General features: G+C 42.1%; 1 protein-coding gene across 2 annotated transcripts in view; it reads left to right on the forward strand.

Moving 5' to 3' along the window:
- The window catches only part of MAP2K1 (mitogen-activated protein kinase kinase 1), a 78,483-nt gene that overhangs the window by 33,233 nt on the left and 18,470 nt on the right, over positions 1-26,780 (forward strand). Inside the window, exons 1-5 of one of the 2 annotated variants that reach the window (XM_036305561.1) lie at positions 9,832-9,872; positions 9,999-10,209; positions 11,900-12,046; positions 15,680-15,757; positions 16,521-16,572. In XM_036305561.1, coding sequence (XP_036161454.1) covers positions 9,847-9,872; positions 9,999-10,209; positions 11,900-12,046; positions 15,680-15,757; positions 16,521-16,572 — 514 coding nt within the window. In that variant the 5' untranslated portion in view covers positions 9,832-9,846. Of the gene's footprint in view, positions 1-9,831; positions 9,873-9,998; positions 10,210-11,899; positions 12,047-15,679; positions 15,758-16,520; positions 16,573-26,780 lie in introns of those variants that run through there. The other variant, XM_036305550.1, reaches the window with a different exon arrangement.

The following is a 26,780-nucleotide window of genomic DNA, read 5'->3' on the forward strand; positions in this document are numbered from 1 at the left end:
ATCACTCCAGAGGTTTCTTTGTGTGTGTGTATGTGTGTGTATGGGTGTGTTTTTCAGTGAGTCTGTCTGCAGAAACATACTGTGGGAAGGTAATTTATTTGATTTCAGAAGGCTGTTTGATTCCAAGGGGTAAGTTGATTTTTATTTTTAAGGCTATTTTTATTCTTATTTATCTCTTTTTAATTAAACTGGTTTTCTTGACTTTTAATTTGTTTATTGTTTGGAAGCCATTTGATCTAAAGTGAAATTAAAGATAACCATCTGTCTTAAATTCTCATTTTTTCCTTTACTTTTGTTTTATTTCTCCAACACTTACTCTTTGCTTATAATATTCTTAATTCCAGTTGTATACCATTGTCTACAGAGTGGACCTTATTAGAATGACCTTTTTCCTTTTGAAAAATTTTTAAATTTTAAATTAAACTTACTGGGGTAACTGGTTAATAAAATATAATTTTCAGTTGTACAAGATTATAATTCAACATCTATCTAAAGTTTATGTATTGTTCTACACCAATTCAGGTTTAATTTCCCTACAAAACTTACTCTGATTACTCTAGCATATCCTGAATTACAGAGCCATCTGTCTCCTAGGCACTTTGTGAGAATTAGTGGACCTCTGGGACAATCTTTGTTCCATAGTCTTTTTTTGGGGGGGGGGGGGTGGTGGTGAAACCAATTAAAGGCAATAAAAGTAGTATTTAATAAAATTATACATTTTTTCAAATATTTATTGCATGAAAATGAAATTGTAGGAATTTCATCAGTAAATTGGGGCTAACAGTGGTACTCACATCATGTGAGTTGCCGGTTTGATTCCTGGTCAGGGCACATGTCTGGGTTGTGGTTGTAGGAGATTAAAGGAGCTCATCCCCATTTAAGAGAATACCTGGCACAGAGCAGGTATTTTATTAACGTTTGATTTAACTGTCAAATGTTATTCTTAACTAATAATTAGCTGACAGTAGAATAACTATTAAGTATTCGTTTAGCACTTTAAATGATTCTTTTTTTTTTACATTATACTCTGTCTCTATGTTCACTTTTTATTGATCATCACATCATTTCCCTCACTACCTCTCCTCTTCCCCATGTACATTTAAAAATATATATATTTTTATTGATTTCAGAAAGGATGGGAGAGGGAGAAAGAGATAGAAACATCAATGATGAGAGGGAATTATTGATTGGCGGCCTCCTACACACCCCCTACTGGGGATCGAGCCCTTGACTGGAATAGAATCCGGGACCCTTCAGTCCGCAGGCCGCCGCTCTATCCATTGAGTCAATCCAACTAGGGCCCTCAAGTACATTTTTAATGGGTGTGGAAATAGGACCAGAAAGGGAGGTAACTTGCCCAAGATATCACAAATGGGGAGTGGTATAAGATGTGGATCAAGAGTTTGCAGCCTTAGTCTTAGGTGCTGTTACCTCTTAGCTTGGGTCTTTCTGCCTTTACTTTCCTCTTTCTGCCTGAAGAACATTCCTACTTGTCAAATGCCCCAGGGGAGAGAGAACTTTATAACTCCCTGGGCTCTCTGGTGAGGATAACCACCTGCACTGGGGCCCTTTCTTTCCTTCCAGCACAGTGATTGGTTGTCATCCTCTATGCTCTCTCCTGGCAGAGACAGGGCTTGCCAGGCTAGAGCAAGGCTCAGGTTGGCGACAGCTGGCTTGTGTTTGGCATGCAATTATGGCCCATTCCTGTTTCGAGTTTGGCTGTTTGAGGACCCCATTCCTTTGTCTGACACCACCACCCTCCCCCTTCAGTCATTTCTTTAGTTCAGCTTTCCATTTCAGTGACTGTCAGGGTTGGAGGTGGCAGTGTGGGGCCTTGAAAGGAGTCTGTTCTGGGAGTTGGAAGATCTATCACCATTAAGCTGTATGACCTTGTCCTCTCTGGACCTGTTCTCTTTCCTGTAAAATGTGTTGAATCATGTTGTCTTTAAGGTCCCTGCCGATGCTACTGCTTTTTTATTTAAACCACTGAGCCACAAATAAAGGAATCCAGTTGTGGTAGAGTAATTAGGCTTAGCAGATGGGCAAGCTGAGAGGGGAGGAGATACTCTAGCCCATAGGATTTTCTTCTCCCCACCCACTTCCTTGTGCTTCCCTGGTGTTTTTAGAACACAAATGACAACCCTTGTTTTTTTTCATGTTCCTTCTTTTATTCTGTGTTCCCATTTCAAACCTATAATCTCCTTGTATCTCGATGAACTTGTGTAAGACAGCCATGGTGCAGAATTCACGGTACAGTGTGTGGTTTTCTCTCTGCTGTGGTGAACTTGATGGGGCCAGAGCTCATCACAGCTGGTCCCTGGAAAGGGCTGTATGTGTGTGTGTCAGAGATTTATTGTGCTGGGCTCCAGTGTCGTTTCTCAATCCCTAGTTCTGTTTGCTGTTTTTCACTTATACCCAAAAATTATGAAGGAGGCAGGCTCTTGCCCTCTGAGTTTTGGAGATTTGTGGTGTAGTTGAGGGGTGAGGGGCCCCTCTCTTTCTGTTTCCTTTGCTTGAGACATTTCACCTTAGAACGGTAGAAATAAGCCATATTGAATATCATCAACTCCCTGTGCCAGAGGAAGCAATACTGAATACTGTTAAATTATTGAGTGATTTCTTTATAATAAGTACTGAAAGCCATTTTGATTTCAGAATTTTCTTTTCGCCTTCAGCAAAAATCTTGTCTTTCACTCTATGAAACAGTTTTTAAAGACTTTTAGAGGATTTTAAGAATTATTAAAGGAAAGGCAGTATTTCTGGATCCTGCTATTGCTGCCTTGGTTCCTGCTCCTTATCCTCCAACCTACCCCCACCTGTCCTAACAGTGGTGTAGAAATGTGTCGAAACTCCAGTGTTTCTTCCCATTAGTTTTCTGTTTTGATCCTCTGCTGCTGATGTAAGCATAGAGTTGTTACTCTCTTTTACAGAAGAGAAATTGGAGATGCGACAAGGGTAAATGACCTGTGCATGGTCACCCAGCCCGTTAATGACCACCTGTGGGATAAGGATCCAGGATCCCAGATTACTAATGACTTGTTTGTCTGACAGTACTATCCCACCCTGGTCATTATGAGGGTCTTGTCACCACAGCTTACAATACAGTCTTTGCGTGTTTCTCCGTGCTTCACCTTCTGAAAGCACAAAGCAGGAGTCAGTGCCTTATTGGAAGGTTAGGTGGTTAGACAGTACAGCATAGGAGGTAGAAGAGGGAGGAAGGTGGCACAATGCCCAGATTTAGTTTTCTTTTCCTGAAGGTGGGGGAATTACTTATTTCTACAGAGAATTGGGAAAATGAACAGTCAGCATTCCCCCCCCCCCACACCTTTTTTTTTAAACCAAGTGGGTGGTGTCCCACAGTGGGACAAAAGTGTAATGAACACTGTAATGAGAAGGTATCTTAAGACTGACAAAACAAGCAGACAACTCCATAGAATGTAACAGGATTTATGATAGGGTAATTTACTTACAGGAAGATTGGGTCAGAATGCAGATTATTCTCCCCTAACAGACCCTAGTTACAATACTTTTTTTTGGCAGATTTATAACTTTATTGGACAATCGGCAGTTAGTTCTCATCCACATTAACTGTTTGTAGATTTGTAGATTTTTAAAAGTAGTGACAGGCATATAGATGACCAACGTATAGAGCTTGTTTGGTGAATCTTCATCCTCATTACATTTTCTGGACAAACATACCAGGATACGATAAGGGACATTCCTTGTTCCTTTGGCCCAGACAGCTTTGTTCAGCCCGGTGTCAGTGCGCATGTCAGGAGTCCCCATCTCTTTATGGCAAATTTCCGGGTCTCCTTGAGTACCCGAGGGGCACGCTTCTTGAAACCCATGCTATGGATGTGCTTGTGGATGTTGATGGTGTGCCCCTGGTCACCACCTTGTTGATGGTGGAGCAGCCCTTCTTCTCGCTACCCTTCTTTTTTTCTTTTCTTTTTTAAAAAAATCTTTATTCAGATTATTACAGATGTTCCTCTCTCCCCCCCCCCCATAGCTCCCCTCCACCCAGTTCCCACCCTACTCCAGTCCTTCCCCACCCCCATTGACCTTTTCCATAGGTGTAAGCTCTTTGTCCAATCTCTTCCCGCACTCCCTACAACTCCTTCCCCCCAAGAATTGTCAGCCCCTGATTCTCTTACATTCACCAGTCTGTTCTGTTCATCAGCTTTTTTATTCATTTGATTTTTAGGTTCACTTGTTGATAGATATGTATTTGTTGTCACTTTGTTCATAATTTTTTCTCTTTACCTTTTTCTTCTTCTTCTTCCTCTTCTTAGAGAATACCCTTCAGCATTTCATATAATACTGGTTTGGTGGTTATGAACTCCTTTAGCTTTTTCTTGTCTGTGAAGCTCTTTATCTGACCTTCAATTCTAAATGATAGCTTTGCTGGGTAGAGTAATCTTGGTTGTAGGTTCTTGCTATTCATCACTTTGTATATTTCTTGCCACTCCCTTCTGGCCTGCATAGTTTCTGTTGAGAAATCAGCTGATAGTCGTATGGGTACTCCCTTGTACGTAACTGACTGTTTTTCTCTTGCTGCTTTTAAGATTCTCTCTGTCTTTTGCTCTTGGCATTTTAATTATGATGTGTCTTGGTGTGGTCCTCTTTGGATTCCTCTTGTTTGGGGTTCTCTGCTTCCTGGACTTGTAAGTCAATTTCTTTCACCAGTTAGGGGAAGTTTTCTGTCATTATTTCTTCAAATAGGTTTTCAATATCTTGCTCTCTGTCTTCTTCTGGCACCCCCATAATTCAGATGTTGGTATGCTTGAAGTTGTTCCAGAGGCTCCTTACACTATCTTCATATTTTTGGATTCTTTTTGCTTCTTCGTATTTCAAATCTTTGACTTGATTCTTGGGATCCTGTAGTCTGCTGTTGGATCTCTGTATATTATTCTTTATTTCAGTCAGTGTATGCTTAATTTCTGATTGGTCTTTTTTCATATCTTTGAGGGTCTCACTAAATTTCTCGGAGGTTTCTAGAAGATTCTTGAGTAACCTTATAACCGTGGTTTTGAACTCTATATCCAGTAGTTTGCTTTCATCCATTTCTTTCATTTGTGACTTGTTTCTTTGTCTCAGCATTTTGGCTGCTTCCCTGTGTTTGTTTCTATGTACTGGGTAGCTGCTAAGTCTCCTTGAGTTGATAGTGTGGCCTTGTGTGGTAGGTGTCCTATAGGGCCCAGTGGCTCAGCCTCCCCAGTCACCTGAGGTCGACGCTCTTGGTGCACCCCCTTTGTGGGCTGTGTGCACAGTCTTGTTGTAGTTGAGCCTTGATTGCTGTTGGTATCACTGGGAGGAATTGACCTCCAGGTCAATTGTCTGTGAGAATCAGCTGTGTCTATACTGGAAGATCTGTTGCGCAGGAGATATGCTTATGGGGCAGGACTTGCTTCTGTGGTACTTTGGTGCTCACTGAGTCTGCCCCTTGAGTGTGTCTCTTATGGATGTGAAGAGTTGTAATCTGGTATGGTCTCACTCTGACCACTGAGTACATTCGCTCTTGGATCTCCAAGGAGGTGCAAGGTCAGCCACTGTCTGGGGCCGCCCAACAGGAGCTACAGAGAGATCTGCGTATTCCTCCTCTTTGTATGGGGTTTGGAAGTGCCCAGACGAGGCTGAGCTGTGAAGCAAGGCAGGCTGCTGCTGCCGCCGGCCTTGGGCCTTCTTTTGGAAGCTCTGGGGCTCTCCGACCCAGCTGCAATTTGGCAGGTTTTAGGTGGAGAAAGGACAGGCCATTCATATGCAAAAGCTGCTGGGCACAGCTTGGGTGGGGTTGTAAATTGGGTTGGGCAGGGTCTCTGGGAATCACCAGGGCAGAGCAAACAGCAATGGCTGCCAGTCAGCCCTGCACCAGAGAGGTCCCCACGTCTCAGCATTCTGCACCCCCGCGCAGGAACAATGATCGCTGCGAGCACCTCTGAGAGAAAGCCGCCCTCGCGTTCCTGTCCCAATGCTAGACAGTCCAGTTTCTCCCCGTATGTGTCTGGGTCCCCCAGAGTCTCACCTGGAACTGGAGTTCAGAGCAAGCAGGAGCTTGTATCTCCCTCCCGATTAAAAGAGCAGCACATCCAGGTGCCAGCACTTTCCGTGCTTCCCCACCTCTTACCAGTCTCAGTGCGCTTTCTTCATCTCTCTAGCTGTGGAACTTCCACTCAGCCAGCTTTCCCGCAGTTCTGGGTGATAGTTGTTTTGTCTTTTAGTTGTAATTTTGATGTGGTTGTGAGAGGCAACAAGTATAGGTGTTTACTTAGACTGCCATTTTGGTTCTTCTCCTTGCCACCCTTCTTTGCAGGAGCCATCATGCCCAGCAAGTTGGAAAGAAAGAGCCTACAATAGTTTTTTGATAGTGTAACTCTAATGATTGACAAGACAAAGGGGCAAAGAATGCAGTAATACCAGGGGCCATCCTTCCTGGTGGTCTTATGATAGATGATTGTTTATAATTGATTAGAGGCCTGATGCATGAAAATTCGTGCAAGAGTAGGCCTTCCCCCGGCTGCCGGCACCGGCTTCCCTCCAGCACCCGGGACCCGGGCTTCCTTCCTCCGGCCACTGGCAGTCACTCAGGACCCAGACTGGTTTTCCTCTGGCTGCCCGCAGGTACCCAGACTGGGGCTGGCTTCCCTCCGCCCTGGCTTTGTCAGGAAGGACTTCTGGTCCAGTCAATTAGCATATTTATTAGCCCTTTTATTATTATAGGTACTATAATCAGTTTTGTTATTTATTCCAGTTGTCATGCTGTAACTGGACAAGTAATGAGTCTGTGCTGCCTGTCACTACTTGAGCCAATTAAGCAGAGACAGGGTTGAATCATATCTGAGCGTTTATTCCTATATTCCCGGCAGCATGGGAGAGCAGCAGGTTATCCACAAAAATCTGCTCTGCACCCCACCGTAAGTCAGCTGCTTATATAGGCATAAGTACAAAGGAAAGTGGGCAAAAGGGTAGTTTACAGATATGCAAAAGGACTAGGGGTCTTCAAAGGGCTTAGTGATATGCAAGGGCTGGAGTTACAAGGGGAAATAGCCAGAGGGAGTGCCAAAATTAATAGGTAAGCAGGCTGGAGATTTGCAAAGGCCTGCAGGTATGCAAAAAGGGCTGAGGATCTTCAAAGGGCTGGCAATTCTGGTTTCTGTAACAAATGTTTGCTAATCTTTTTTTGATAATAGGCAGCTCCAAATGGGGAGGAAGGATTGCATCTCCAGGTCAGGTCCAGCCAGGGTGGAATGTACCTTCTTTAATCAGAATAAAACAATCATGGTTAACAGAGCATGGTTAATATTTCTTACAATACTAGCTGGTTCCCCAACATTCTGTTTCTGCCCCATTTCAATGCCACTGTGGCTCTTACTAATGAAAATATGTATGGCTACATCTTAAGGAGCACAGATAATCATCAATCTTTGATATGCTTTACTAAGGACAGTGAGGTTGGTCAAAGGTCACATGAAACAAAAAATGAAGTTGAATCCAGGACACAGAGATGGAGTTAGTTTTGTTCACACCTACATCTATACAGGTGGAAATTCTTGTGGCCATTGGTACTTGCAAGGCAGTGTTCAGATTGATGTGCAGGGGAAACAGGATTGCATCTGGGGCAATGGGCTCTTCATGTAGGGAAACCATCTTCATGTCTAATTGAGCCTGGTGTGTTAAATGCCTACACTAGGAACTTACCTATGTTTGCAAGTTGCCTCCCTTGAAAGCATATTGAATATTTTGAAGAGGTTACACAGCATCATGGTTAAGGTTAGAGATTCTTTCTGCCCAGGTTTGAATCCTGGCTCTGCCATGTACTCTCTTTGTGACTTTGGACAAGTTATTTCACCTGCCTGTGCTTGAGTGTGCTGTCTGTTGTAATTTTGGGGTTGTGGATTAAATGCATGAATGCATATGAAACAGAAGAATACACAGCCCTCCTTCCCTCTCTCCCCCGCATATCCACTCAGTGGATGTGTGTTTGACAGGACCTTTTGGAGTTGCATTTCTAGCTGGCCTGATGAGCCCTCCAGGCAACTGTAACAGCAACTAAGTTTTAGATAATGGGGTCAGCATTTGACACGTGTTTCTAAATGTTGTCATCAGTGGGCTCCTTTGTGGAGAGACCTGAAAGAAAGGAAACCAGAGGGTGTGCACAGTGCAGTCCAGTCACACTATCCCAAGTCCTACCTGAGGGTCTGACCTGAGGGCAGCTGAGACTTAGTTGAGCCTTTTAGTAGGATGAGAATATTGACCAGCCGTCCTTGCCTGCTTGGGCTTCATAATAAAATACTACAGACTGGGTGGCTTAAACAACAGAAATTTGTTTCCTTACAGTTCTGGAGGCTTGAATTCTAAGATAAGAGTGCCAATGTCAATGTGTGCAAGAGTGTAAGGCGGCCACCAATTCTGTCTGATTATGACTCCACTTATATAACCTTATTTAATCTTAATTACCTCCTAAAAGTCCCATCTCTAAACATAGTTAGGGTTTCAACATATGAATGGGGGGGCGGGGGGCACAATTCAATCCATAACATCAGCTTTCTTTCCCCAGAGTTTCCCAGTGAGGAAAATTGGTAAGTTCAGCCTTGTGTCCTCTTTGGCTCCATGTGCTGTGTTATTTGTAAAGCAGTGTTGGATCTTCCCATACACTGGGGAGGCATTAGGTCTCCATCTTCCTGCCTTCTTGAGGATTGGAATAGAGTGTGAATAAAGAAAGGAAATCATGCTTGCTTCTACCCTCCAAGCTCAGAAGTGGTGTGTCTCTGAGTGTGTGTGTGTGTGGGGCGGGGGGGGGGGGGGGGGGCACACAAACATTCTGGTGTGTGATGATGGCCTGTCTTGTCACCTGTGGTGTTTGTTTAGACTAGGACTGAAATAAAATGAAACACAGTGGAAGCTCTCTTTACCACCCTCCTCACCACCCTCTTATCGAACTCCCAGGAGTAATGAACATTTTTCAGTTCTCTCTGTAAAACAGTGATGCCCACAGCATGCTGAATGCACAGCTAGCAGGCTGCTCTCTGCCTTGCCCACTCACTTTAGCACCCACTGGTTGAATTATGTGCTTACCAAGAGCCAGTTTGTTCCCAAAGCCATTTGTACAGTTTTAGCTGGTATTTGTAATTAAGTAATATATTTAAATATTGGAAAAACTGATGAAATGTGGCTGCAAAGGAGGTGACTTTCTTTCTTTTTCTCCCTCCTGTGAACACTAGTTAAAAGCTATGGAAAGACTCAAGTTCAAGTCACTAAAAAACATTATTACTCTCCAATTAGTTGAACATTAAGATTGGGGAAATCATAAAACTGTTAGAATTTTATTCCAATATTACTCTGTGTCTGCATTTTTATTTCTTTTTAAAGAACCAGGAATTGGAAATGATAGACATTGTTCTGCTTCATGTGAGAAAGATGATGTCAGACTCTTACTCAAAGAGAGGGCCTTGCCCTATGTTAAAATATGTGTGAACAAATGTATATTTATATATATTGTGCAAAAATAAAAAAAAATTAGGTATATCTTTTTATGATTTCTTGCTTTATTTTGATTAACCTGGTTTCTGACTTGATCCCATTGGAAAAGAGAATGTCTACTGCTCTGGTTCAGTTTAGAGCCTCTTTTGATGATTTGGTTTGATTTCAGTTTAGTGGTTTTAGGAAATAGATTTTACTTTGTACATGGTGTCAATTTAATACAACCAACACTAGTGGGGCTTTTGAAATTGGGCTTATGAAGCAAATTAAGATGGCTCATTCTGGAGTCACCTTCAGTTCAGTAGTTTCCTTGGTTCCTCTTGCAGGCTCACAGCGTATCGAGAGAGACCTAATTCCCGTGTTTTACAAATGAGGAAACCGAGGCCTTGTCAGTGGTAAATTGTGTAGGGTGGCAGAGTGAAGAGGGCAGAGGCACAGTGATGGAACCTTCCCCCCAGCCTCTTCCATTGGGTGGACTTCTCCGGTGACAGTATTGACCTGTGCTCTCCCCTTTGTGACAGGACCAACCTGGAGGCTTTGCAGAAGAAGTTGGAGGAGCTGGAGCTCGATGAGCAGCAGCGGAAGCGCCTTGAGGCCTTTCTTACCCAGAAGCAGAAGGTGGGGGAACTGAAGGATGATGACTTTGAGAAGATCAGTGAGCTGGGTGCCGGCAATGGTGGTGTGGTGTTCAAGGTCTCCCACCAGCCGTCCGGCCTGGTTATGGCCAGAAAGGTGAGGCTGCCTTTAAAAAATGAAATGACTGAATCAAGTTTGCTGGGTAAACATGTAATTGATTTATCTCTTAGAAGACCTGGGGGCCTGGGGCAAGGGTAGAAGGAAGACTGACTTTTCACTCAGTACCTTTTGTGCTATTTGAATTTCAAACTCGTGTTATCTATCAGATTATAGGTAAACACATTAATGGTGTGTTAGTGTATCCCATCCCCAGACTGGAAAATAATAGCAAAGGATCCTTCGTGTGTGCTATTTATTAAGTGCGGGAGAAGCTGCTTTCATTTACCCTGCTCCAGTGATGCACAAAGCACTCACTTTAAGTTGTTTCCCCTTGCTTCAGCCCTGCCTGCCAGTGGTTCCCCTCATTTCCCTTCAGTGTAACATCTCTGCTTCCCACCATATGGCATGCAGTCTTCCCTTCCTATCTACCCTGGGTGGTCCTCTTTCTGAACACAGCCTCTTGCTCCAGTGCAGTTGGACTCTTCCATGTTTTTAGCACATAGTCCTTCCTGTCCATATATTTTTGCTTGTGCTATTCATCATTTCAAAGAGTCTGCATATTCAAGGCCCACCTCTTGTCTAGCTTGCACTAGCTGCTGCAGCCCACTGATAACCACTGCTTACCTCCATGTCCTCTGGCACTCCTGGTCTGTGGCTCTTTTTAGAAGTTCAGCCTTATTCGGAAACCATTTCATGTTTCTGTCACCTGTCTCCCTGGCTGAAACGGGACAAATTAGGGGGATATAAGGTGGCACCTGAGGACTTGACTAAATCTCAACCACATTAGGCTTCTGAGGTCAAAGAGAAATCTCTTGGGCAGCTTAGGTCAGCATACCCAGTTCCTCATTTCTTTCTACTCCTACAACCCTTGAGAATCAACCAAGTTCTCAAGGCCACTTTCCTTTCATCCCTCAGCTTCACAGGTCGTTTTGGGAGAAACCTGTCCTTCAGCTTTGTTCTTGGGAGGGTGAGTCCTTCTTTCTCAGTTTTGGCTCCTAGCACATTGTTTGCGGGTAGTTTTTATCGTGCGCTAACAGGTGACGTGGGCCATTTTTGCTAATTTTTTGCGCAAATGGCAACGTACAGTAAAACTACGATAACTTTAGTTTACGTATTTATACGTTACCCGCATTCTACCGCTAGTCTATAAAAAACGTATTAATACGTGTCCTGCGTTCTACTACACTGGTAGAACGTATAAATACGTAAAACGTATAAATACGTTTCCCGCATACAATGTGCTAGGAGCAGGGGCGCAGCTGGCCCTCCCCTGGTTACAGGTCCTCTAGTGCTAGCATCTGCCTTGGTATGTTGGCACTCAGTGCTTTGGTTGAGAGGAAACTTGTTTGTTAAAACTTGCCTATTTCCTCTTATCCTACTTTAAGAGCTTAAGCATTTAAGAAAATTGCATCCATCCATCCATTGATAATGTTTTTAAAGTATATTTTATTGATTTTTTACAGAGAGGAAGGGAGAGGGATAGAGAGTTAGAAACATTGATGAGAGAGAAACATCGATCAGCTGCCTCCTACTGGGGATGTGCCTGCAACCAAGGTACATGCCCTTGACCCGAATCGAACCTGGGACCCTTGAGTCCGCAGGCCGACACTCTATCCACTGAGCCAAACCGGTTAGGGCCATTTATATGTTTTTAAAATCTCTCTTCCTCGCACCTTTTTTTCTCTAGCTAATTCACCTGGAGATCAAACCTGCGATCCGGAACCAGATAATAAGGGAGCTGCAGGTTCTACATGAGTGTAACTCCCCATACATTGTGGGCTTCTATGGTGCATTCTACAGCGATGGAGAGATCAGCATCTGCATGGAGCATATGGTATGTGACCACCTGTTGGCCTCTGAGGCCTGGGAGTTGGGTAGCTTTGGTCTGATATTTAGTCTGAGAGGTTCTGGGGCTATGAAGATGAGTGAGACAGTCCTGCCCTCAGAGAGTTTATAATCTGCTTTAAGGGGAGCCTGAAGGAGTCTTTGAACATGTAGAGAGGTAGTCCCACCTGATGTATGACAGAGGATGTGAGAGGGCGTTTATGGGCTAATCATATATTTGTGAACTGCCAGTTTTTTTTTGCCACTAACAGCCTGGACCTTTTTTCTCTTCCCACTGACTAACAATAATAGTGTTAGCAACACTAATAATGATAAACTAATTTTTATTGGGTATACTATATCAAGCACTATCCTGAGCAAATTAATATTTTATTACATTTTCATAACAATCTTATTGTGTGCATGTTACAAATGAGGAAACAAGCTCAGAGAAATGGAATAATTTACCCAAGGTCATGCAGCTAGTAAGTGTTATTGGTAGAATTTAAACTGATGTAGTCTGACCTCAGTGCCTGTGCCTTGAGGAATCTACTGGATAGTGATTGGAGCTGTTTCCTTCTTGCTGCCTAGAACTTCAAAGAGAGAGAGGCTGGCTTCATGGTTGCTATTTTCTTCTGTCCCCATTAGGCAGGCAGCATGGCACAGGAGACTTCAACACAACAATCCAATAGACAGTTTGTTTTGTTTGCCACTGTGTCTCTAAAGCCCAGAGTAGTCCTGGCACCAGCAGGTGCTCAATAATTATTTGTTTACTGGTTGTCACTCTCTCATCATGACCTTGGGCACATTTCTTTATCTTTTTGATTCTTAGTTTTTTCATCTGTAAAATGGCCATTAGTACCCCAAACTAACATTTTGTGTTTCTATGGTTTTTGGCATTTACAGCCTGTCAAGGATTTATATTAGTTAATCAACGTGGGTTCAGCCTCACAAACAATTATTTATAGTGCCAGTTAGATACAAGGGGCCACATGAGCTGAGAGGTAGAGACATTGTGAGTAGCATCTCTGCCCCTAGAGCTGCCACACTCTGATACTCCTCATTGATGCTCACGTGAGGAGTATCAGTGTGGACATGAGGGCTTTTGAGCACCAAGTATGTGTCATTTCATGCCTGCTGTCTTCTGATCCATCCGAAATTCTTTACTCCAAATTTTCCACCCAGAATTCTTCCTTTAATAGGGCAAACAGGAGGCAATTTGTGGAGTGAGCATGGTTGAACTTCAGGGTGCTTGCTTTAGAGGTTAGGATTAGGTTCAAATATTGATAGGCAGTGGCCTATTCATTTATTCAGACCTTGCTGGAACCTCTTGTAATAGCTTTACATGGCTTCTTGCCATGTAGAGGACAGTCTCTTCAATTTACCATAAATTGACCTGCTTTGAGGCTTCCTCATTCTGGAATCCTTCATTTCTAAAACCCTTGGCCAGGGTCTGCATTTCCTAGAGATAAGCTGCGTGTGCACTGCCCCATCTGAATCCTGATACCCCAGGGGTAAATGAGTGCTCCCTGATCAAAACAGGAATGCTCTTGTCTTTGGGGAAGTAGATTTCTACTCTGCTGGTAGCTGGGCAACCAGAGGACTGGGGACTCAGGGTTGATGGTTCTCATGCAGTAGCAAAGCTTTTGAGCTCTTTTTTTTCTCTCCATAAATCATTTATCTCTTCTATAGAAAAGCTTCACAAAAGCACCATTGACTTGGTTAATAATCAGCTTCTAAAAATAAGCACAGTTTCAGCAGCTTTAGTTAGTGAAGGCAAGTCCTTGGCAACAGTGAAGCAGAATTAAAAGGTTGTGAGGTGAGTTGCAGGCAATTCTGGGTAATCCTGACTGTGGTTCATGCTTCTTAAATCTTGCTAATTCCATTGTTCACACTGTAACTCTGAGTATAGCTCAGACGGAGGTGAAAGGAAATATTTCCTTTTTATTAGAAATATTTATCACAACTCCCAGGGAAAGTGTAAACCAAGACAGTTAGCTACCCTCTATGCTAGGCGGTAGAACCTGAGCACCACAGGGCTAGCTTTTCTACTCTATTCAAACCAGATTTTGACAGAGTTGTCTTGTTACCTTGTTTTAAGTCCTCCCTGAGAATTAGGCAGAGCCATTCAAACAGAGGATCTGAAACCACATTCAGTTGGAAGCAAAATAGAAATGGCTGGGAAACTTTCTGCACTGGGATTCCTCTTCCCATCAGTAAAGGAAATTGAGAGGTGCCAGCTGACTTGGGAGTGGTTACTTGGGCTATTTGTGTTGTCTTGGTTTGGACACCAGGAGCCTGTGGCATTATGAAGGCAGCCAGGCTCACAGGATGACTTCCACTTCACCTTGAGTAGGGCTCTTGGAAAATAAGCGTGTTCACAGGGGAGTTCTGCTTGGTTCTAGACTCATAATGCCATCCTTAAGTGAAATATATTCAGGGTTGTTAGTGTGCTTTTGAGAATCCACACCTGTACTATTTCTTTCTTTTTTATCCTCACCCAAGGAGTGAGGATATTTTTTCCATTGTTTTAGAGAGAGTAGAAGGGAGGGGGGAAAGGGATGCAGTTGTTTCCAACTTAAAATACCCTGGTGGGATTCCCATCCTTCTGCCTATATAAAGTCAAGTCTTGGTTCCTTGGTGGGGCTCTGTGATGTGGCCACAGCCGGCCATTTCCAGCCTGATCCATCACTGCATTTCTTCATGTATCCACAGTGAAATGAACCACTTGTCATTCCATGCAATTTAATGCTTCTGTGCTTTTGATCTTAGTGAAATACCCTCTTCTTTTCTCCCCTTGCTCCTCTCCTGTTCCAGGTGGGGAAATCATATTCATTCTTTGAGTAAGATTATAGCTCAAATGCCATTCTTAAGTCAGAATTACTTTTCCCTTCTTCTGCATGTCTACAACACTTCTATATTTATATTTTTTATATTTTATTAAGAGATGTATATTTTCCATGTTAGTTTGTAAAGTTATTGAGAGCAGAAACTAGGTCCTTTTCATATCTTTGTCTGCCATAGAACCTGACATAGCCCATGGCACTTGGTAGGATTTGTGGAACGAATGTGTTGATTTCTATGACATTTTAAACATTTTCATTAATATGATTTGTTAGGATAATACCAAATGTAAGTTGTGACTTCTATGATGGTGATAAAATGGCTAACATTGATTGAGCACTTACTGTGTGCTAGACATTGTTCTTCATGCTTTCTCTGATTAGCTTCTTTAATACTTATAATAGCCCTATGATTATTATAATAGCCTTATAATTATCATCACCACCAATTTATAAGTTGTTTAACTTGGTGGGCAAAGCCCCCTAGATAGTAAGCAGCAGAGTTGGGATTCAGATTTAGACAGTTTATCTCTAGAGGCTGCACTACTAATCATTACACTATAGTGTCAGTACAGTGCAAATCAAGTTGTTATTTTGACTACTGAATTAGTAATTTAATGATTATTCACAGGATTTGAGTAACTATTTATTTGATAACCCCCCCCCCCAATGTTTTGCATTCATATAATATTTGATATCTGGATTTGCCATGTATGTGACTCACTTTCCTCATGAAGTTTAACACTTGAATGAATAGTTAGAAACATTCTCACTAAATGGGCTGGTATTTTTATTCTTAGGATGGGGGTTCCTTGGATCAAGTCCTGAAGAAAGCTGGAAGAATTCCTGAACAAATTTTAGGAAAAGTTAGCATTGCTGTGAGTATATTGTGAAGTTTTTCTTCCAAGTCCCCTCATTGATAAGTTAATGACATGGTAGGAAATAGACAAAAGAGGAAGCTAGGAAGTCAGCAGGGTAAAGTTTGTAAGAAAATGGGGTTTACTCATTAGAATATTCCCTATACAATTCACTCTCTCAAATTAAAATTAGAAAAGTGACCCTATGTTAAAATCTGTGTCTTGAAAAATACAATAAGGAATTCAAAAGAATTCTCATTTGTGTCATCAGAAAGCCTCTTTTTCATTGCTGATTTTAAAAGAAATGAATTCAAGTAAAGTGGTTTTTAAAAATAAATATATTTTTTATTGATTTTAGAGAGGAAGGGAGAGGGAGACAGAAACATCAATGATGAGAGAGAATCATTGATCGACTGCCTCCTGCATGTCCCCCACTGGGGATTGAGCCCACAAGCTGGGTGTGTGTCCTGACCAGAATCGAACTGTGACCTTCTGGTTCATAGGTGGATGCTTAACCACTGAACCACACTGGCTGGGCCAAGTAAAGTGGTTTTTAATGTTGTTTAAACTTGCAATAATCAATTTTACTTAAAAATAATACTCTATATGCCATGTAAAAAGATGGTTTCTTGATAGGGCAGGTTGAAAAAAAACAAAAGAAAGAATAAAAAAATTTGTGATGTTAGATAAAATATTTTCTAGGTCATTTTAAAATAGAGACATTGAGTATTTTCTAAACACCACCATTTCCATTTGCTATCTTTTTACATTCTCTTTCCTCTAGGTAATAAAAGGTCTGACATATCTGAGGGAGAAACACAAGATTATGCATAGAGGTAAGAACTTACTTGCTAGTTGTTATTTTTAAAATTTTAGCTGAAATCTAAAAGTTGTTGCATCCTCTTTTGTGTTTTGGTGTATATGCCATTTAATAACATTTTTAATTTTTATTACAAGTCTTTGGCTATTTAGCTTGATGGCTGGAACAGCAAGTTCCACCCTCTTCTTGGTCTGTTGTACACCTGTTACCTGAAGCTGTAACGGGCATAAAGGGCAGCAAGCTCATCACAGAGACTCTGCTAGAATTTAGTTACCCAGCCCCCAGTGTCACTGACTGCTTCCTGGACTAGATTGTGCATAGGCCCAAAGCCATGACTAGATCTGAGTTTGACTGCAATGAGATTGTGGTTTTAATTACATCATAAAACACCGACATTCTAAAGACACTGATGACTGTATGCTATTGAGGATGTGGAGCAGTTGGAACTCTCAGATACTGCTGGGTAGGAATGTAAAATGGTACAGTTATGTTGGAAAACAGCTTATCAGTTTCATAAATGTTAAGCATGTACCTACTATTCATATATATTCAGCTATCTCATTCCCAGGATTTACCCTAAAGAAATGAAAGTAGCCCAGCTGGTGTGGCTCAGTGGTTAAACATTGACCTATGATCCAAGAGGTCATGGTTTGATTCCCAGTCAGGGCACATGCCTTAGTTTCAGGCTTGTGCCCTGGGAGGTATGCAGGAGGCAGCTGATCGATGATTCTCTCTCATCATTTCTCTCTCTCTCTTCCTTTTCCTTCCTCCCTCTGAAATCAATAAAAATATATTTTAAAACAAACAAACAAAAGCATATGTCCAGTCATATGAATGGACTTTTACATGAATATTCATATTGATTTTATTTGTAATAGCCAAAAACTAGAAACAACCCAAATGCCCATCAGTGGTTGAATGGATAAACAAATTGTGTTATATCCATAAAGAGGGTACTACTTAGCAATAAAAAGAATAAACCATTGGTACGTGGAACAATATGGATGAATCTTAAAAGAATGGTGCCGAGTGAAAGAGACAAAAAACATATACTATATGTTAGAAATAAGGCGAGCCCCCCTAGTCAGGGGTCCTGGTAGAACACAGACCAGACTCGGGAGCCAGGCAGCAGGCAAACATCTTTACTTCTACGGAGAAGGGTGCACACACGTGGTCTGGAAGCACGTGCACACCTGCTCGGCTTTATAATCCCTGAAGCATGTGACCTGTCCCTCGCTCTTGATTGGAGCTCAGGTGCACAGTCTTTCCCGATTGGCTAATTCAAAGGGAGGGGTTGGCGGTTGCTGTTTCAAGACAGCGGCCCCCAGGAAGCTGCAAGCCATGCGGACAGCATGACGGCTGCCAAGTCACGCAGCCCAAAATGAGGCTGTCTAAACTGTTCTTTGACAGAAAAGATGATTTGTTTATTCTCACATATGTGATTCCATTTATATAATTCCACAAGTTGCAAACTAATCTGTAGTGACAAAATGCAAATCAATTGTTGTGTAGGGAATGAGGGAGGGGGAGGACAGGAAGAATTATAAAGGAACATAAAGAAACTTCTTGGGGTATAGATATGTTTATAATCTAGATTGTGGTGATGGTCACATATATTCATCAAATGATAACACTTTAAGTATATGGATTTATTATATTAAAATTATATACCAGTAAAGCTATAAAAAAGAAGCAAAGAAGTAAGTCAAGTTGCTGAAAACCAGTAATAGAGAGTCTTAAAAACATTCAGGAAAAGGACAACCACTTTGGAAAACAGTTTGGTAGTTTCTTTAAAAATTAAACCATACAATTCAACCGCACTTTTCAATATTGACCTAAGAGCAATGAAAACATTTGTTCACACAAAGGCTTGTATACAGATGTTCATAGCATCTTTATTCCTGATAGACCCAAACTAGAAACAAACAAATTTTGATATATTCAAACAACAGAAAATAACTCAACAATAAAAATGAACACTTTTGATAAACACAACTTGGATGACTCTCAAAAACATTCTATGTGAAAGAGACCTGACACAAAAGAGTACATATTGTATGAATCCATTTATATGAAATTCTAGAACAGAGAGAATTAATCCACAGTAACAAAGTAAATCAGTGATTACCTGAGGGTCTGGGGGGTAGGGATGGTAGCATGGGATTAACTTCAGAGGGGCATGAGGGAACTTTCTGGAGTAATTAAAATATTAAATGCTTTTGGTGGTGGGTTTATAGATATGTACATTTTTTTTTTTTCAAAATGCATCAAATTATACACTTAAAATGCAGAAATATAAGAAAACCTTCTGCTTTCTACTTGCACTGGCTACCATTTTGTCCTCTTTCCACTGATAGGAGTTATGTTATGGCTTAAGGGGAAAGCAGTTTTCCAGCAGTTTATGGCCGTTAATCTGTGGTTAAGATCTGAATTCCATGTTAGAATATTTTAGTGTATTCCAGGAAATAGCAGCTGAAAGAAGAGGAGAACTGAGCATTTCTTGAGCATGGGGCTGTGTTCTAGGGCAGCTATTGACATACATCATCTCACTGAGAAGAACCTAGGAGGTTGGTGTTAGAGGGATCTGGTGGAGGAAAGCCATTACATTGCCTATAAAATGGAATCCTCATGCCCACTCCTACGGTGCTATGAGAATTAATGATATTACAAAACGAAGCAACTGGAAGAGGGTTTTGTATATAGAAGGGCCTAACACATGCTAATTGCCTTCCTTATTCCTTTATTTAATTAGTGAGGAAATTGAGACCCAGTGAAATTAAATTCCTTTTATGAGCTGTACCTTTGTTTGCCCCTCACCTTTGCTCTACTACTGCCTTTCCAGGGAGCACTCCACATCTCCACCCTACTTCTTCATACTCATACCTTTGCTAGACTGAGTCTGCTTATCCTTTATTTATTAATTTTTAGAAGATTTTAAACAGATTTTTAAAAATTGATTTTGAGAGAGAGAGAGAGGAAGGGAGAATGTGAGACAGAGAGGAACATCGATGTGAGAGCACAACATTGATCAGCGGCCTCTTGTACACCTCCTACTGGGGATTGAGCCTACAACCTGGGCATGTGCCCTGACTAGGAATCAATCCAGCAACCTTTTGGTGCACAGGATGGTGCTCAACTAACTGAGCCACACTAACCAGGGCTGCTCATCCTTTAAATACAGCACTGAGGTTGGGGAATCAGCCAGTTAAAGTTCAAATCCTGACTCATAAATGTATATAAAAGGGTGTATAAACTCTGTTATTTATTCATCTGTAAAATGAGGATAATTCATGCCAAAGAACAATAATTGCATGTTACATACTTATTTCATATAGTTGTGGGAATTAGTCTTCCTCATAAGTCAATAAATTTTAGCAAATAGTAAAATTATTTAGTTCAGACGTCTCTTCTTCTGAGAAGCTTTCCCATGGACCATCTCCTTCCTTGAATGGATTAAATACTCTGTCTCTATATTCCTTTGGCACAGTGTCCATTTCTTTCTTATTGTAATAAATAATGATCATTATTTATTGAGGACATGTTGTATACCAAGTGCCGTATTATGTGCTCTATGCTACTTATTTGTTATTCACAGTAACCTTGTGAAATAGGTATATTTTTCCTATTTTACACTTATAGAAACCAAAGCTCACAGAGTTTACAGGGCTTTCTCACTAGTCTTTGAGTTTCTTTAAATCAGGAAACATCTCTAATTTATCTAACATAATTGCAGAAAATAGCTTCTCTTAGGGAGTTATTATAGGTGTTTGTGTGATTGGGTTTTGTTGGAACACACAAGAATCAACAGTGAAACTGGGCCAAAAACCCATGTCTTCTCCTTTTAACACAGTCATTAATCTAGTCCTGTGTTTTTTTCTACCCCTGCGCCTTCTCTGTGGTTTTGACAAAAAGCTCTAGCTTTATTTCCATTCTGGAGAGAGGAAGATTTCAGCTCATTCCTGGAATAACCAGCTTGCTTTCCCCTTCAGCCTGGTGCTGCCCCCACTTTCCTAGGAATTTCTTTTCTGGCTTCACCAGTTAATGCTCTTTAGCATGAAGAGCTGCTTTGTGGGCCAGATAGGTCTCTGGATAGATGTCTTTGGTGAAGAGTTCACTATTTGCCAAAAAGGAGAAGTCACTAGAAGGCCTTCTGCCTTAATGTGCAGTGTGTGTGCAGGCTGGCCTGGCCTGACTGTTGAGCTCTACAGACTCCTGCTGTTTGTGGGTCTTCTCAGCTCTTCAGATTCCTGCTGGGAGGCCTGGCCTTTAGAATAGCACTCTTTGCACAGGATTCCAGAGCAGGAAGTGCAGAGTGGATGATTCCTGGAAATCTAAGTTAGGGTGAGAATGAGAGAGTCTGCCTGCCTCTGTCTTTACGTAGGTCTCCTTGCTGCCAGTTAGTTCTTTCTCTGGTCTAAATACTATATTCTTTCTTGATGAAATTTAAAATTCTGTTCTTCGCATTCTGTCTGTGAAGAAAAGGAAGAATAAAGAAGCTTTTTCTCTGCCTCAAATTTTCACTAACTCCTACTTGTTGATACTGAGTTGCTGGTGATAGCTTAATCATGATTTCAGTTAGTTTTTGCTGTGAAATGAACCACCCTTAAATTTAGTAGTTTAAAAAAAACCCACCATTTATTACTTTCTGTAATCCTGTGGGTTGGCAGGACCTATCTCCCCATATTTTTACTCATCCTCTGGGAGGTTAAAGCCCTTGCTTCTTCCCATAATGGCCTTAGGGTTTTAGTAGCAAGAGGGGGTCACCCCAATAGTCAACCACCGTGTAAGCCTCTGATTATGTCAGGTTTGTTACTGCCCTGTAGGCTAAAGCAAGTCACATGGTCAAGACAAGATTCAGCATAGTGGGATAGACTCTGTCTTGTTGGGAGGAGCTACAAAATATCATGGCCAATATTTTTTCACTCTGTCACAGTGATAAAAGCTCACGGTTTGAATCCTCGTTGTGCTACTTACTGTGTAACCTTGGACAAATTATTTAATTTTTCCAAACCTCAGAAAAATGGGGAAAATAGTGCCTATCTAAAGGGTTGTGAGGATTATTTGAGATAATGCCTACAAAGTACTTAGAGTAGTGCTTGACACATAGTAGACACTTAATAAAGATTAGCTGCTGTTTAGCAGATGAATTGGTATAGCTTTTTATGATTACCAGCAACAGAAACCAGCCTAACTTGGTTTAAGCTTTTCAAAACTTACTCATTAGAAGGATTTGGGGAAAGCTCAGAGAATCCTTTGAAAAGCTGAACCATAGACTTTGGTAGGACCGGGACCAGGGCTACTGTGGTTGGGAAGGTGGGTCACTCAAGCAGAACAGCAGCTGCCCCCAGTCCATACCTACTGCTGGGCCTCTGGGGGCGGGGGGGGGGGTGTGCTGGGGGGGGGGGTAGGGGGAGGGTTGTGGGCTCAGTCACCTCCCAGAGGGACCAGTGCCTGTGAAGCATACACTCCCAACAATCATGCAGGTATCAAGGGAACCAGCCCTCCCGTTGTTGAGTGTTGGAGGCAGTTGGCATCCTGTTACCTAATCTAGCATACAGAGACGACACTCAGGATTTTAAATTACTAGGTTGAAAGTGATTTCTCTAGTGTGCCCTGCTCTAAGTAAAACTAATGTACAAAAATAACTTACAACACAAGTTGCTCCAGGGGCAATTCTTTACTTTTTTAAAAACATTCAGTACAGGATCTTTCAACTGTTAAATTTTCACAGAATCTTCACAAAGGCAAGCAAATCACAATTTGATTAAAACATTTATTTTTAGGAATGTGTCAGTGATACAAAACTAGGCATGCCTGTACTTACAAATTACTTTTTAAGTGAGAAGTAAATGTTATTGCGGGGGGGGGGGGGGGGACCAACTGTTTCAGGCACCATTTATGTAGTGTTCTATATTTTTCCAACTAGGTGAGTGTGTCTTAGGCCTATTGAGGATTACCGCCTTGGGTGTGCACATGCTAATTTCCCTACCTTTCAAATGTCTTTATGCTGGTTGAGAATTTAGAGAAAGGGTTCCCCACCCCCCTCAACTCTCCCCATCCTCCAGATCAGTGCTTGACCACTGATTGGCTCTGATTCGAGTGCCTGCCCACTCATGGGCCAATCATTGTGTCAGGGGACTAGAGTAGTTTGGCTGGCTGTCCTAGGTTATAAACCCACCTCAGTGGCCGAATAGATGGGGCTTAGTTGAAACCCTAACACAGTGGTGGCGAACCTTTTGAGCTCGGCGTGTCAGCATTTTGAAAAACCCTAACTTAACTCTGGTGCCGTGTCACATATAGAAATTTTTTTTGATATTTGCAACCACAGTAAAACAAAGACTTATATTTTTGATATTTATTTTATATATTTAAATGCCATTTAACAAAGAAAAATCAACCCAAAAAATGAGTTCATGTGTCACCTCTGACACGCGTGTCATAGGTTCGCCATCACTGGACTAACAGTTAGGGTCTAACTGAAACACTTGCTGTTGGGGAGGGGCATATCCCAAGTGGAAAAGAGGACTTCTCCTACTAGAAGATGGGGAGGAGAAATGGATGCTGAAAGCAGGCAAATTAGAAAAAAAGTTTTCCACTGTAATATTGTTAAGCATTGGGTCAGAAAGACAAAAACTTAACATAAATCAAAACAATAATTGAGCCTTTAAGGCAAGAGTGGGCAGACTGGCGGCCTGCAGGCCAGATGTGGCCCGCTGCCTATTTTTATGTGGTTGCAAGCTAAGAATTGCTTTTCAGAATTTTGTGACGTGATCATTGTGTGAAATTCACATTCGGTGTTTGCAAATTAAGTTTTATTGGAACACAGGCATGTTTATTTGTATAAGTGTTGTCTGTGGCTGCTTTTGTGCTAATGAGAAAGTTTGTGAAAGAGGCCAAGTGGCCCTCAAAGCCTAAAATATTTGCTCTCTGATTGTTTACAGAAAAAGCTTCCTGACCACTGAGTTAAGGGGAAGAAGAATCCTATGACTGAGCAAACTAGAATTTAATCACAAACTTAGATTTAAGTTTATCAGCTTTAAGTTCTTAATGAGTCCTAGCTGGTTTTGCTCAGCGGATAGGCAGTGATAGCGAACCTATGACACGCATGTCAGAGGTGACACGCGAACTCATTTTTTTGGTTGATTTTTCTTTGTTAAATGGCATTTAAATATATAAAATAAATATCAAAAATATAAGTCTTGGTTCACCATCACTGGGATAGAGCGTCAACCTTTGGACTAAAGGATCCCAGGTTCGATTCCAGTCAAGGGCACATGCCCAGGTGTGGGCTCGATCTCCACTGGGGAGTGTGCAGGAGGCAGCCAACCAATGATTCTCTCTCATCACTGATGTTTCTATCTCTCTCTCCCTCTTCCTTCCTCTCTGAAATTAATAAAAATATTTTTAAAAAGAAAAAAAGTTCTTAATGAAAACATGATGGATGACATAGGTAGGAAAGGGTTTTTTTCCCCCTGACTCTGGAGCTCTGAAATGAATTAGCTAACAAGTTTTCTGTGCAGTCTTTCCTCTTACTATGGCAGGAGGTCGAAGGTCCACTTCATCCAAAGCTGACCCCCACATGTTTAGGTTAAACTGTGTGTATGGGAGAGGGGAGTAGGATACAGCCCTGTTTCCTACCATTTAAAGCAGTGATTTGCACTGTTAGCCTGCCATTCTTCTTAGCCCACCCTAATTACCAAGGTTTTATTTTGATCAAGACCCTAAAGAAGCATTACATGATTTAGATCAATACGGAGTTCATACAACTTAGCTCATAAATTATTTCTGCCTTGGAGTTGCTGGCTGATGATCAATAAAATGGCCAAGAACAGTGTTAAATTATGCCTCAACTTGTTTTTCTTTCCCTTCTATCAGATGAAACAGTGTGTAACCTGTCTGATCTTTATGCCCAGTATTGAATTAGTGGCTCGAGCCTGCCACGTACTGGAAAGCCAGCCTAGAGTTTTGAGCCATGAGCCAGACTGCAATTGGAACAAGCCAGATGACTCTTTAGAGGTAGAGCAGTTTTTACCTTGAGGCTATTCTGCTTGGAGTCCGCTCTAGAAGAGTTCCTTATTGCTCAGGGTAAAGTTTTATAAAAACAGGAATGTCTTGAGTCAGAATGAAATTTAAAGTTTCTTTGGAGACTATAAGAGTTTTTTGGACCCTGTTCCTGGGGACAGATGGGCGTCCAGAGCGCCTCCTGGGTGGGTATCCCAGCAGCAGCTTCCAGAGAAACTGGGTCCTCAGCCTCAGCCAGGATTTCAACTTCCGAATCTTCTTCTCACTTCAGTCAGACTTGCTGTTAGCAGATAGGCAAGATCTGCAGTGGCCTGAGATTTTTTTGTTTTGTTATTGTTTTACAGGCTGTTTGGTTATCAGATTCACATGTAATGAGTTTCTGCGACCTGTGCAAGTTATTTCCCTGCCTGCCAGGCTTTTTCTGGGATGTTGCCAGGCTTATCTGAGCAGAAACTCAGAGTTGCCCCTGAGGCTGCACATAGGATTCTGTCCTGAGTACAATCCCTGTGTGTGAGTGAGCGTGTGTGCGTGTGTGTGCCCGCGCACGTGCGTGTAGATATTGTCTGTGTCTTGATTCATAAGTTGGTCCATGTGTCCAAGAGGCAGTCCTGGCTGCTCCTCTTCTTCCTTTCCCCACCTGTCTCATCCCCCAGCCATGTGGTGACAGCCTTAAGGTGGCAGTGAATCTATAGGGATATCAATTTCTCTGGACTCGGTCTACACCGCTCCACCTTACAGATGGAGAGAAACAGTGGCTAATGAGAAGCTGGTATCCAGTATGCTGGTCCCTTAGTTAGAAATAGAGTCACGTTCTCTCTAGAATTATCTCAGCTGCTAGACCCACAGCAGTGATTATGGCTCCAGATGAGTTTGTCTTTCTCGCTCCTGAAGCGACGCAATGGGAAGCTGGAGGAGGGAGAGTGCTTCCTCGGGGCCTTTTAGGGGAGGTGGTGGAGGAGGTGGTCAGTTTCCACCTTAGGCCTTGGCTAGAGTGGAGAAGGAGCACTTTTTCCAGAGAAGTGTGTGTGGTGGGGAGAGGATTTCTCGGTAGACTACACCAGGAATGTCTGTTACTTTTTGCTTGTATTTGTCCTTAAATAGGCAAACACACTCTTCTAGTGCTTTTCTTTAGGGGCTTGTCCCAAGGTAGAAATTCCCGTGTCCGCTCCAGAGCTGTGAATGACTGGCGAGTGGCCTCTTGACCTCCTTTCCAGACTTTTTGGTGAATCACGCTGAGCTGTGATCCAGGCACAAATGATAAAGCCTTATTTTGGTGGAGCTTGGGTTTCCATAATGGAGTAGGAATTTTCTCCTAATCCATTTAAAAATCAACAAACCTCCAGCCTGCCTCTACTTTAAGGCATGTTCTTTTAATGGAAAGGTTGTTTTATGATCTTTGGCAAGGAACTTCACTTGAGCCTTAATTTCCCTATCTGTAAAATGGGGCTGCTCTGCCAAATATTATGGGTTATTAGAAATGAGAGGTCAGGAATCTAGGACCCATAAGCATTTTCCTTTACTGTCCCTTGTTCCTTTTCTTCTCCCCTTTGCTTTTCTTCTCCTCATTCTCTCTGTTTCTCTCTTTAGTGTAACCCCTATTTGTGTTGGTCTGGCTTTTGTTACATCCTATTTTAAAAATTTAGATCATTTCTTAGAATGGTGTGTGCTAGTGAAAGCCAAGTTCTGACTCTTGCAGCACCCTCTCCTGTCTAATTGTCAGCATTTGTGTGCTTTTGGGTCAGAAATGCTGTAGTGAATTTGCAGAGGGGGGTGCACAAAGGCCGAGAATAATGCATTTCAGAATCAATGGGTCTTGGGAGGGAAGAAAGTTCAACACAGCTACTGGGCTTGGCTGCAAAACTCCTGAAAGTGCTGAGAGATGAACAGCTGCTGTCAGGACCTGGACTGCGCTTCCTGGCTCCCTGTTGAACCCGGTTGTCAATCAGAAGGAGGTGGGAGGGAAACAACCTCTAGTCCCTGCTGCTTCCTGCCGTTAAGCTTGTCAAGGTGGATAAGGAGCTGGAGCTCAGAAGGAAGCATGCACTCGCTAAGCCAGAGCAGAGAGTTATTTTCTCTCACAACCAGATGTCACCCTACCCCAAGTCAGATCCTATTCCAGCTAAAGCTTGCTATGTGAGTGACCCTTTCCCCAACCACAGTGTTTAGAAATTGAGATTTTTTTTGGTGTACAACATAATGATT

This window comes from Myotis myotis, unplaced genomic scaffold (genome assembly GCF_014108235.1).
Source record: "Myotis myotis isolate mMyoMyo1 unplaced genomic scaffold, mMyoMyo1.p scaffold_m19_p_1, whole genome shotgun sequence".
Taxonomy (NCBI): domain Eukaryota; kingdom Metazoa; phylum Chordata; class Mammalia; order Chiroptera; family Vespertilionidae; genus Myotis; species Myotis myotis.